This window comes from Drosophila albomicans, chromosome X, assembly GCF_009650485.2.
Source record: "Drosophila albomicans strain 15112-1751.03 chromosome X, ASM965048v2, whole genome shotgun sequence".
NCBI lineage: Eukaryota > Metazoa > Arthropoda > Insecta > Diptera > Drosophilidae > Drosophila > Drosophila albomicans.
In genome coordinates, this window is record NC_047627.2 from 12,591,446 (window position 1) to 12,602,419 (window position 10,974).

Below are 10,974 nucleotides of genomic sequence, written 5' to 3' on the forward strand. Positions count from 1 at the left end.
ACACATAATTTTATGCAATAAGAACACTTTAGTGTTAAAAATACTTTTTAAAATTATTCCCTTCTTACAACCAGCCTTAAAATGTCAATTTATTTATTGAAATATTGACACATTTTAATGTAAGTGTCATCGATACAAATGCTAAAAATGTTTACTCAAAACTAATAACATCATAGTTTATCAAGAATTGAAGACACCCTAAAGTAGTTAGGGTATTGTGTGCTATGTGGCAGCCGCACCCAGCAGCGCACTTTGGAAACAGGTTGACAATAAGTTAATTGAAAATGCTGGCGTCGGAGAGCTGCCTTGCCTCGGCCTAATCGCAACGATGATGATGGTGATGGTGGTGATGGCTGGCATAAAGATATCGCAACGAGTGCGAACGGGAACGAGTAATCATAGTTCCAGGTGGTTTGGCTTATCAAACTAGCTGTGCATGTTTGTAGTTGGAAACTTATCGGAGACCACAGCTCAATGAATGGATAGATAGATGGATGGATGGATGGATGGATGGGCTGGCAGGGCAGACGGAATGGCGGGCGCTGGCATTGCTCCATAGCGCTTGTGGCCAATAAAAAAGCAAAACAAAACAACAGCCATTTGAGGAGCGGGGCCTTATCAGAAAAGGTGTTCGATGTGCGAGCGGTGTCACCTTAGGCTGCTGTGGCTGCACCCGCTCTTCAATGTCACATCTAATCGCTCTGGGTGATAAAGGCGCGTCCGTCCGGCCCGCAACGAGAGCGAGAACGAGAGAGTAGAAGAACTACACCGAGCACACACGGTGTCCGATTCTCATACTCGGGCTTCGCCTTCGTTTGCTATTTGCAATGCAAATGGCGCAGGTGATTTACGGCAACGTGTGCGGCATGCGAATGCGACACTCGACTCGGCCGTACAAATGCCGGCTGCCGGTTGTGTCCGCCGGACAGTAGCTCGCGGGCAACGGCAGTGTCCAGAAGTCAAGCGCGAATCACACACACACACTCGTTAAATCATGGAATTCCTGAGCGCACAGTGTGCGGCCAGATCGGCGGGTCCGGCAAACACATTAATGTCGCTGTTGCTCTCCACACTGATCGCCAAGTACTGCGATCTCAGCGGACAGCAACAGTGGCCAGCGGATCAGGGCGATTGGCTGGACAAATCGGGCGGCTTCAACGAACCCTACGACTTCATTGTGATCGGTGCCGGCAGCTCCGGAGCTGTGGTCGCTGGCCGGCTGGCGGAGCAGGCAAACTGGCGAGTGTTGTTGCTGGAGGCGGGCGGCGATCCGCCAATTGAAACGGAATTCGTTGCCTGGCACATGGCCACACAGTTCTCCAAGTGGGACTGGCAGTATCACACGGAACCGAATGGACGCGCCTGCATGGCCATGGAGGGCGGCAGTTGCCACTGGCCACGCGGCAAAATGCTTGGCGGCACCAATGGCATGAATGCAATGATCTATGCTCGTGGCACCCGCTTCGACTTTGACGATTGGCAGCAGCGCGGCAATCCCGGCTGGGGCTACGACGATGTCCTACATCATTTCCGCAAGGCCGAGGATCTGCGCTCCACGCGTCCCGACTACAAGGCCGGTGATCATGGCGTTGGTGGTCCCATGGGCCTCAACAACTATGTGTCGGACAACGAGTTCCGCAGCACCATTCGCGCCGGCATGCTGGAGATGGGCTACGGCAGTGCACCGGACTTTACCGAAGGCTCGTTTATCGGCCAAATGGATATCCTGGGCACCCAGGATGGCGGACGTCGCATCACCACCGCCCACTCTCATCTGCGCAAGGACACACCGAATCTGCACATTGTGCGCCATGCGCACGTCAAGCGCGTGAATCTCGACGGACAGCAGCGGGCGGAAAGCGTCACATTTGTGCATCGCGAGGGCAAGGAGTACACGGTGCGTGCCAGCAAGGAGATTGTTCTGTCGGCGGGCGCCATTGGATCGCCACAGATTCTTATGCTTTCGGGTAAGTGAATGTCACCAGGGGACAAAAAGTAATCGGAGCCTCTTTAAGCTCTAATCTGCACCGGAATCGTAGAAGTGCGATAAGATACGACATAGAGCATAAAACAAAAACCCCCGAAGTAGAGTAAAGTTTTGTAGTACAGTTGGGAGTTCTATGTGGACCTCTGAATTTTCCTCTATACTATAATAGTAGATAACGGCGAACAATACTCTTGAACAGCGCACCACGATGCCTTGAACCTTGCGCTCCAAACTCAAGATTAAGATTAATGGAGAGCACAAAATGCCATTATTTGGGCATAAATATTCGACTTATTTAAGGCCTTTACTTGGCAGTTTTTGTCCCCTTTATGCTGCGGTTATTTTCCTAACCGAATTTCAAGAAACTCAACATACATATCTTCAATTAATAATATGATTTTCTCCCCACTCGACAGGCGTTGGACCAGCGGAGCACCTGAAGAGCATCGGAGTACCAGTTAAACTCGATCTGCCCGTGGGCCGCAACCTCAAGGATCACGCCAGTCTGCCAGTGATCTTCCAGATCGACAAGTCAACGGCCCGCAAACCCACAGAGGAAGAACTGGTCGATGCCATGTTCAATCTCCTGATGGGTAGATACAGCAAATTGCTGCATCACGAGGCGACCGCATTGACCGGCTTCATCAACACAACGTCTCTGCACGGCCCCAATCCCGATATCCAGACAACGAACTTCTTCAGTCTGATGCAGAGTCCCGAGCTGAAGGGTTATGTGGCTGCCACCGGTTTCAATGAGCGTGTGGCCAAGAGCATACTGTCGGCGAATCAGAATACAAATACCTACATCACGTACCTGCTGCATCTGAAGCCCTTCTCGGCGGGTCGCATCGAGTTGCAGAGCAACAACTACTTGGATGCGCCGCTCCTCGATCCCGGCTACATGACAGATGAACGCGATGTCGACACCTACATTCGTGCCCTTAACATCTACAAACGTCTACCCGAGACGAAGGCGTTCGGCGAACGCGAAGCTGCACTCCACAAGGTCGATCTGGAGGCCTGCAACGATCTGGAGTATCAGTCGGATGATTACTGGCGTTGCTACATTCGTCACATGACCACCACCGTATACCATCCGGTGGGCACAGCTCGCATGGGACCCGCCAGTGATCCGACTGCAGTCGTTGATGCCCGTCTGCGTGTCCATGGCGCGAAGGGATTGCGTGTCATTGATGCCAGTATCATGCCCGATATTGTGGGCGCCAATACGAATGCTGCTTGCATTATGATTGGCGAGAAGGGAGCCGATATGATCAAGGAGGATTATCTGGGCACCAATCAGCACACCGAACTCTAAGCTAATAGTCTTATATGTATATCTTTTTTTTTCAATTTTTTTCAAATTTTTTTTTTTATGGAATAAACCAAGTAAGATTCGTTAACAAGTCTTTACAAATAATTGTGTCTCAAGCAAGCAGCGCTTGGTTTCAATACTCGCTGCAAGCAGTGCGTCTAGCTGTTCAACAAGCAGTGCACTGCATTGAAAGCTGCTTAGTACAATTACTTCCAAACCACTGCGGATCGTTTTGGCACAGTGACTCTCAAAACGTCAGCCCAGTGACTTTTCAACCATACAAGTTTCTTAGTTCAATGCTTTTCAAACTGAAGCACATGAATTCAAACATTTCGACAATTCAAGGAGTAATTGATTGCAAATTTTTAGAGTTTATTTTAACATAGATTTTCACTGGTCCAAGTAGGCTATGAAAATTTCATTTTTCGACCTGCCTGGAGCAGCATGAGAACAGAGCTCATTTCATTTCAGCTTTCGGCAAAACAACATCTAAATTCCGAAAAAAAACAAAATTCCAAATTTTTAGTTTTTCTTTTTTTTCCACAAAAACATGCTCATTTTTATGTTTATTTGGTATGATTATAAAATTATTTAAATGGATTCAATAAACAGGCTTATTTTCAGTTGAAATTAGAAAATGGGTTGTTCGAGGCGAATAACTTTTGTTCGCTCTCGCCAATGATCAAGAATTCTACAGTACACTGCCCCCATCGATGACCTCAAGGATTCTTCGAGTAGTAGATGCTGATACTACAAACACTGATATGACTGCCGCAGATTAACAAAATGGAAAATGGAACACTATTTTGATGCCTTTTACCATTCAAATTTGAGAGAAGCATGGTCCGAGTAAAATCTTGTGTTTGCTTCTTCCTCGCATAATGCCAAACACTGCCTTTGTTTAGCTTGTTACTAATTATTATAAATACCGCGACCGTTCTTGCACATGAAGTCCATCGTCAACATACTAGACACAATAAGCAATGTACGAAATAAAAATAAAAAAAAAAAATGCATAATTGTTTTGTCTAAATATTATTAAAACTGATGAAAATGATGGGTTGGACCATAATACAACATTTATAGTAGACAATTATCTAAATCTCATGGATTTTAAGTGTGGCAAATTGGGTCTGGTGCAGGCTGAGGTTGAAATTAAGGCTTTACCTAATGATTGATAGCTTTCACTTTTCAATTAAGTGGCAAATTATTTTTGTTGGCTCATTGTTATGCCGCAATTGGCGCACAGCCCGACATACGAAGACATTGGAACGGTATTCATTGGCGCCCCAAAACTGTTTGGCATGCATACAAACCGATGGCAATTAATAGTTGGATCGCAACAAGTGCTGTTGCTGTTGCTGTTGCTATTGCTGTGACTGTGGCTCGTGCTCCACAAGTGTCGGCGATCAAAGATGCGCTGCACCCACGCACAAAGCAATGGCAACGACAGAGGGCGGAACTTCAATATATTATATTAGTTTGAATTTGTCAACAATTTGACAGACTAAATTGTAGCAACTTGCAGCCTACTGAGATTACAAAAATATGTACTCAAATATGCTCTTTTACAAGTTACTTCAAATTGAAAAGAAGGAATTGAAAAACCTTGCTATCTGTATTCTATGTCCTGACATCTAAAACTATTTATCATAAGAGCTTAAGCTAAGTGTCCACAATTTGTAAATAACATAATTAAAAAACAAGTAAAAAAGCTACAGTCCAACGTGCTTGACTTTGAATAAAACAAATGCTAAATAATGCGGTATCATTCTTAAAATATACTAAATTAATATGCCACAAAAATCGAGCACAATTTGTAAATAACATAATTAAAACAACATGAATGGTACAGTGTATTCGAGTATAAAATATCCGCTTCGCATTTATGTAATAAAAAACAAAACCGTGCGGTATTATTCTGAAAATACACCAAATTAATATACCGCAAAAATACTAAAATATACCTATGGTCATACTTGGTATATCAATATAGCAGTGCATTTCGAAAGTAACACTCACTGCAATCGGGTCTAAGCTGGTATATTTTGTATACCACATTAGACCCGAATACTGGTATATTTTGTACTCTATGGTATACAAAATATACCAGATTGTCAGCCAATACAGCTTACTTGTCATGCAAAAGAATTTCTTGAACAACTTCGACAACTTCATTGCGATAATAACCAAATGTTATCATATATTATATTTATTTATTAATTCTATTAAATCTAGTATTAAATACTAAATTGAATTTACAGAACTGCTTTCTGCTGGAGCCTTCGATTAAGGAATTATAAATCTTGAAGGTATTATAGTCTGTGCCCAAAACTCTAGCTTCATGACTAAATTCACATTAAATAGTGGATCATATTTAAAAACTTTGATTGCACCTTTTATGCCAAACTCAATTGAACTGCAAATTAAAACGTAAATCACACTTTACTTTATCGCCGTGGCGAATTCGAGAATTACTCACGCTTGTTGCTAAACTAATTAATGAAAAGATATCAATGGAAATGATCAATTCGAGGCGTTTACGACGCCGTTTAACATACACAGCTCAATTTAAGAGAGAGCAGTGCACAGAGTTTGCGATTGAGTTAGAGTTTAAGTTTGAGTTCGGGTCGATCCCACGTTGCCTCCGAAATGGAGCAATTAACAGGCACGTAATGCGGAATGACTTGGAGAAATAATGTATGACAGCAGTAAAGTAATAGTGTACTTGGCCCTAAAGATTAACATAGATGGGCGGAGAGAAAGAGAGTAACGAAATCAAGCCGGGATGGATGTGCGCAATAAATCCATCAGAGATGCGTTACGCAGATTTGACAGTAAATTACGAGCGAACGGCGCTACGATGACGCGCACAAACACAAATCTTTTTGAAAAGTATTTAGGCAACAGATTAGATGAACAGATGTCAGCTAACAGCTACCAACAGCCAACTACCAACAACCAACTGCCAACTACCAACTACTGGCAACAATAAGAAGCCAGTTACGAACTACCTAAAACCCAAAAAGCGTGTGTGTGTGGCAACCTCAATACACTCACACACACACACACACATTTATGCATAGAGAGCAAGTACAGTGAAGCTAGCTTAAAAATGGAACAGCATCAATGTCTCTTTAACGATTGACAAACTGATACAGTGATTGATTAAAATAAAATAAACTTTGAACTTGATGAGTCCATCTCTTGAATCGCTGATTGATGAACTTACTTAATTGGTTATTATTAATCGTAGAATTACACTTGAAGATTAATTAATTATTTATTTCAAATTAAGTCAATTTAATGACTAACACACTAACTGAATAACTAACTTGCTCGAATTAGTTGCTTGGTTATCTATTTATCAATTTTAGAATTACAATTTCAAATTAATTTAATACCTTGATTTACGTTACAATAGTTTGCAATGAAGATAAACTAAAGAAACTTCATTGGAAGTAAACTGATATTTTAATATTAAATATTCGATTGCTAAGTTTATTGGCTGCCTAATAAATTAATCAGCTGCTGAAATGAAAATGAGATGAGTGCTGACTTATAAACTTGCTACTCAGATGTCCCAAAAGTTTAAATTGTTAAGTTAACTCTCTCATTAATCGATGGATGGACTTATTGTTGAACTGACAAATTCATTGACACATTTGCTGCCTTATTAATTAAATGGGTGATTCTCGAACTTGAAAGGATTGAGGGTCAATCTATTGAAGGATTTTGTGCTGAATTCTCAAGTGACTGAAATGTTAAATTTGCTGACTTATTAAATTAATTTGCTGCTCAATCACTGATGCTTTAAAAGGATCAATTGTTAAGATAACTTTCTGACTGTTTGATGGATAGATTATTGTTGTACTCACAAATTAATTGACATATTTGCTGACTTATTCGCAAACTCAGAATAGTTGAGGGTCAATCGATAAAAGAATGTAGTGTTGAGTGTCAAATGAATGAATTGTTAACTTATTAACGCAATAAATTACTGTCTTATTAATGCTTAACTGAATTTAAGATGAATTATTTGATGGGTTTGTGTTAAAGGCGCTTCACTCAACATCTTTGGAGATCGAATGCTCAATCGACTTTTAGATCTATTGGTGGAATAAATTGTTCAGTTTACTACCTTCATAACTTGCTGTTCAGAAATTAATTTAATAACTGATATTTCGATTGTTTATTTTACTCACTAACCGATATATGAATTTATAATAGAATTATTTGTTATACTTTCAATGGGTGCTTCTTAGCGACGCTTCACTGTCTGATCTCTGTAGGGTCTGCGGCTTTTGAGGCTGTGGGCTGGCAACTGGTGTCTAACGAGTCTTTAGCTTAGGAATAGGTCACGTAGTACTCGTGCAATACTCGTTCATATGCCACGCTCCGTTGCGGCGATTGGGTTTGTTATGTTTGCATTTGTATTTGTATTTGTATTTGTGGTACGGCCTCAGTTACTTTTGTATTGACAGATACGTTACACAGATAGATGTAGATACAGATACGGATACAAAGACAGATTGAGATACCCAGTGCACTTGTCGCTTGCCACCGATTGCGGTTGCCCCACAGCTAACAAGTATTGTTAGTGCCTTCTCGCCTCTATTGTCGTTTAATGAAGTTCATTTTCGATTTCATTTGCTTCTCGCGTCTCGACTCAATGACTCAGCACAGACCACAAAACAAAAACAACAACAACAAAAAAAGAAAGAGTGTTGCCCACATTATGTCACCCCGCAGCTTCTGCTTCTTCATCTTCGTCGTCTTCTACATTGCTACAAAGTGTGTTTGCATTTCACTTTTCATTGCTTTTAAGTACATTATTTTCAACTTTATTTAATTTTCGTTTTTTTTTTTTTTTTTTTTTTTTTGGGTGTTGATTAGGAAAGCAACGAACGCGCGTCGCTAAACTGTGTGTAGAGTAGAAGCAAGCAGCACTCATAAGAGCCGGAAACTTGGCGGTGCGTTATGTCGTAATTGTGGCGGAAATGACCTGACTCACATTTAATCAGCCGCAACACTTCACACGTGGCGCCATCTATTGGCTAATAGCTCTGGCTGTGGCTGTTGATACTCTTTTTAAGAATCGAACTCTGTTTTAAGCGGCGCAACTTGAGTTGACCTGACTCACATTTAATCAGCCGCAACACTTCACACGTGGCGCCATCTATTGGCCAATAGCTCTGTCTGTTGATACTCTTTTTAAGAATCGAACTTTCAAGAGCTGCAACTTTAGTTGTTTTTTATTCGATCTTGCTCAAATTCTCAAGACAGTCTGTCAATTAACACAGTTAGCTTTATGCATGCCAAATTTCATAACATAATCTCGGCAAAAGCAGCGTAAAGCAATTAACAAAGTGTCCAAGCTGTTTAGACATTGCCTAAGCTTGTCCCTCATCTTGTGACATTTCTCAATGATGGTCGTAAATTCTATGGCTCAGTCCTTGAGCATTCTTGGCTTGAAGCGAGGGACTGCCAACAGAGAGTGGAAAGCCACCTTGGTCAAGTTTCATAATTGCGGAATTTCCCAGGTTGAAATTCATAAATTTTCGCATGGAAAACTCACGCACAACAACAACAGCGACAACAACAACAACCGCAGCCGTTTGACCTTGTGCCATTAGCAATATCAACAACAACAAGATGAGCAATCGTTGCATATCGTATCAGCAGCGAGCTGAGCGTTTTTTATTGTCGCTCTGTTAATTTGCGGGAATTACATTTTGTTAGTGTCTTCATCAGCGTCTGTTTTGACGGGGGCAACATGGGGAAGTGCCTCATTAGAGCGACTTCTTCGCAATGCTTCTCCTTCCACTTTTTCCCGCACTTGAGCCGAGAAATACACACATTCCCCCCGTCCCCTGACCCCACAACGTTCGTTTACATAATTGGATTTCAATGCGATTTGAGCACTTTCGATTGGGACATGTTTTGACCTCAGAGAAGTGCTTTAACACACACACACTTTACAAATCTGAATAGTTTGAATGCAATTGCAAATCTTATTTCATGCTGCACATTTCATCATCAGCGCTGACAAAGAACATTCACTTTTATGTAGATATCGATATCTGCATAAATTGAATTGCATAAATATGTATTATTATCAATAATTTCAATTGAATCGTTGTCCATTTCGTCCAATCGATTGGCTCACGCTTAATGACATTGTTTTCCAGCGGTTTTCGCGCAATTTGGTAATTTCGGGAACAGGTTTTGCACATATTACAGTTGTTTTCATTTTCCAATTTTCAATTTTCGAATTTCCAATTTTGTTTCTTTTTGGGTGGGGAAAAAAACACCAATTTAATTCTTACGTGTCCGCGGGAAATGGAAGCTGAGATATGTACATGATGACAGCATTGGCTCAGTTCCTGATGTGTCTCTGTTGTGGCTTACGTGAGCGAATACACAACATAACACACACACACACACACATACACACTCACACAGAGATGTACTTACAGCTGTAGATCGTCGGGTAAGTGCAGATAACTGTTAAGTGAGCATGAAGGTCGTTTGGCTAAGTGAAGTAAGTGAAGTAAGTTAAAAGAGAAGCCAATACAAAAACAAAAATGAAAGAAAAAAAAATGCCTAAAAGCCAACATGAAAATTACAAATGCCAGAGACACCAACAACAACATCGAAAACAACAACAACCACAACAGCCAGAGACTGGATGAGCAAGCAGCAAATGTCAGCTGAGCGGAAGAGCGAGGCAGGAGCGCCAAACGGTTGGCAATCGGTTATGCGCTCGCCGAGCCGAACCGTTCAACCGTTTCGCAACAACTCCCGCAGCCAAAAAGGAGACCATCAAGCTGGAACGCAGTCGTCGTCGTCGTCGTCGTCGTCCACAGCTCTCCAATTGCGGCGGCCCCCGACGATGTGTGCGCTCTGTCTATGTGTGAGTGTGTGTGAGCTCTAGAGATGACAACGTGACTGCATTCTCATGCATTTCAAAAGCACTTGAATGTACTATTTTCCTATTGTTATTTCTACTATTTTTTGTTGTTCATATAAATAATAGTTTTTTTATTAGAAATATTCCAAATATTCCCTTTTTTTGTTGTTTATATAAATAATAGTTGTTTATAACACATATTCCAATTCTACTATTTTTTGTTGTTCATGTAAATAATAAAAGATTTTATTATATATATTCCATTTCTATCATTTTTTGATTCATATAATTAAAAGTTTTTTATTATAAATATTCCTATTCCACGATTTTTTTGTAGTTCATATAAATAAAAGTTGTTTATAACAAATATTCCAATTCTTCTATTTTTTGTTGTCCATATAAATGGTTTTTTATAACACATTTTCCAAAACCAAATTTTGTATATACTCGTTTAATTTAATTATTTCTTAATGTCATAAAATTTAAATTGGGATGTTCTGATAAGTTTTTTAGTACATTTTGTTTAACGGAAGCAGCTTTGAAGGATATTCTATGTGTTATTTCGTAGATATATAAAGTTGTTTGTACTGAAAAACTAACTTGTAAGCATATAGTCATGTAAACTTTCGTGTATCTTTTTTATAGTCAAGTAAATAAAAATACAAAGCGACCACTCAGTAAAAATCCGATAATTGTAATATGTGTTTTTATGTTATTTATTTTTTTGTGTTTAATATTTCATGAAGCTTAACTGAATCT

General features: G+C 40.6%; 2 protein-coding genes across 4 annotated transcripts in view; one reads left to right on the plus strand and one right to left on the minus strand.

The window, feature by feature from the left end:
• LOC117578054 (flotillin-2) overlaps positions 1 to 10,974 on the minus strand; it is a 128,620-nt gene that overhangs the window by 48,589 nt on the left and 69,057 nt on the right. The gene's annotated exons all lie outside the window — the stretch shown is intronic.
• Positions 912 to 3,393, plus strand: LOC117578030 (glucose dehydrogenase [FAD, quinone]). The gene is made up of 2 exons (XM_034263147.2): positions 912 to 1,967; positions 2,404 to 3,393. The coding sequence occupies exons 1-2, from the start codon at positions 995 to 997 to the stop codon at positions 3,303 to 3,305; spliced, it is 1,875 nt and encodes a 624-aa protein (XP_034119038.1). The 5' UTR covers positions 912 to 994; the 3' UTR covers positions 3,306 to 3,393.

Bases quoted from the DNA above. Each gene is read 5' to 3' on its own strand.
- LOC117578030 (XM_034263147.2), top strand. From the start codon at position 995: ATGGAATTCCTGAGCGCACAGTGTGCGGCCAGATCGGCGGGTCCGGCA. The intron at 1,968-2,403 runs GTAAGTGAATGT...CCCACTCGACAG, and splicing joins ACAGATTCTTATGCTTTCGG to GCGTTGGACCAGCGGAGCAC.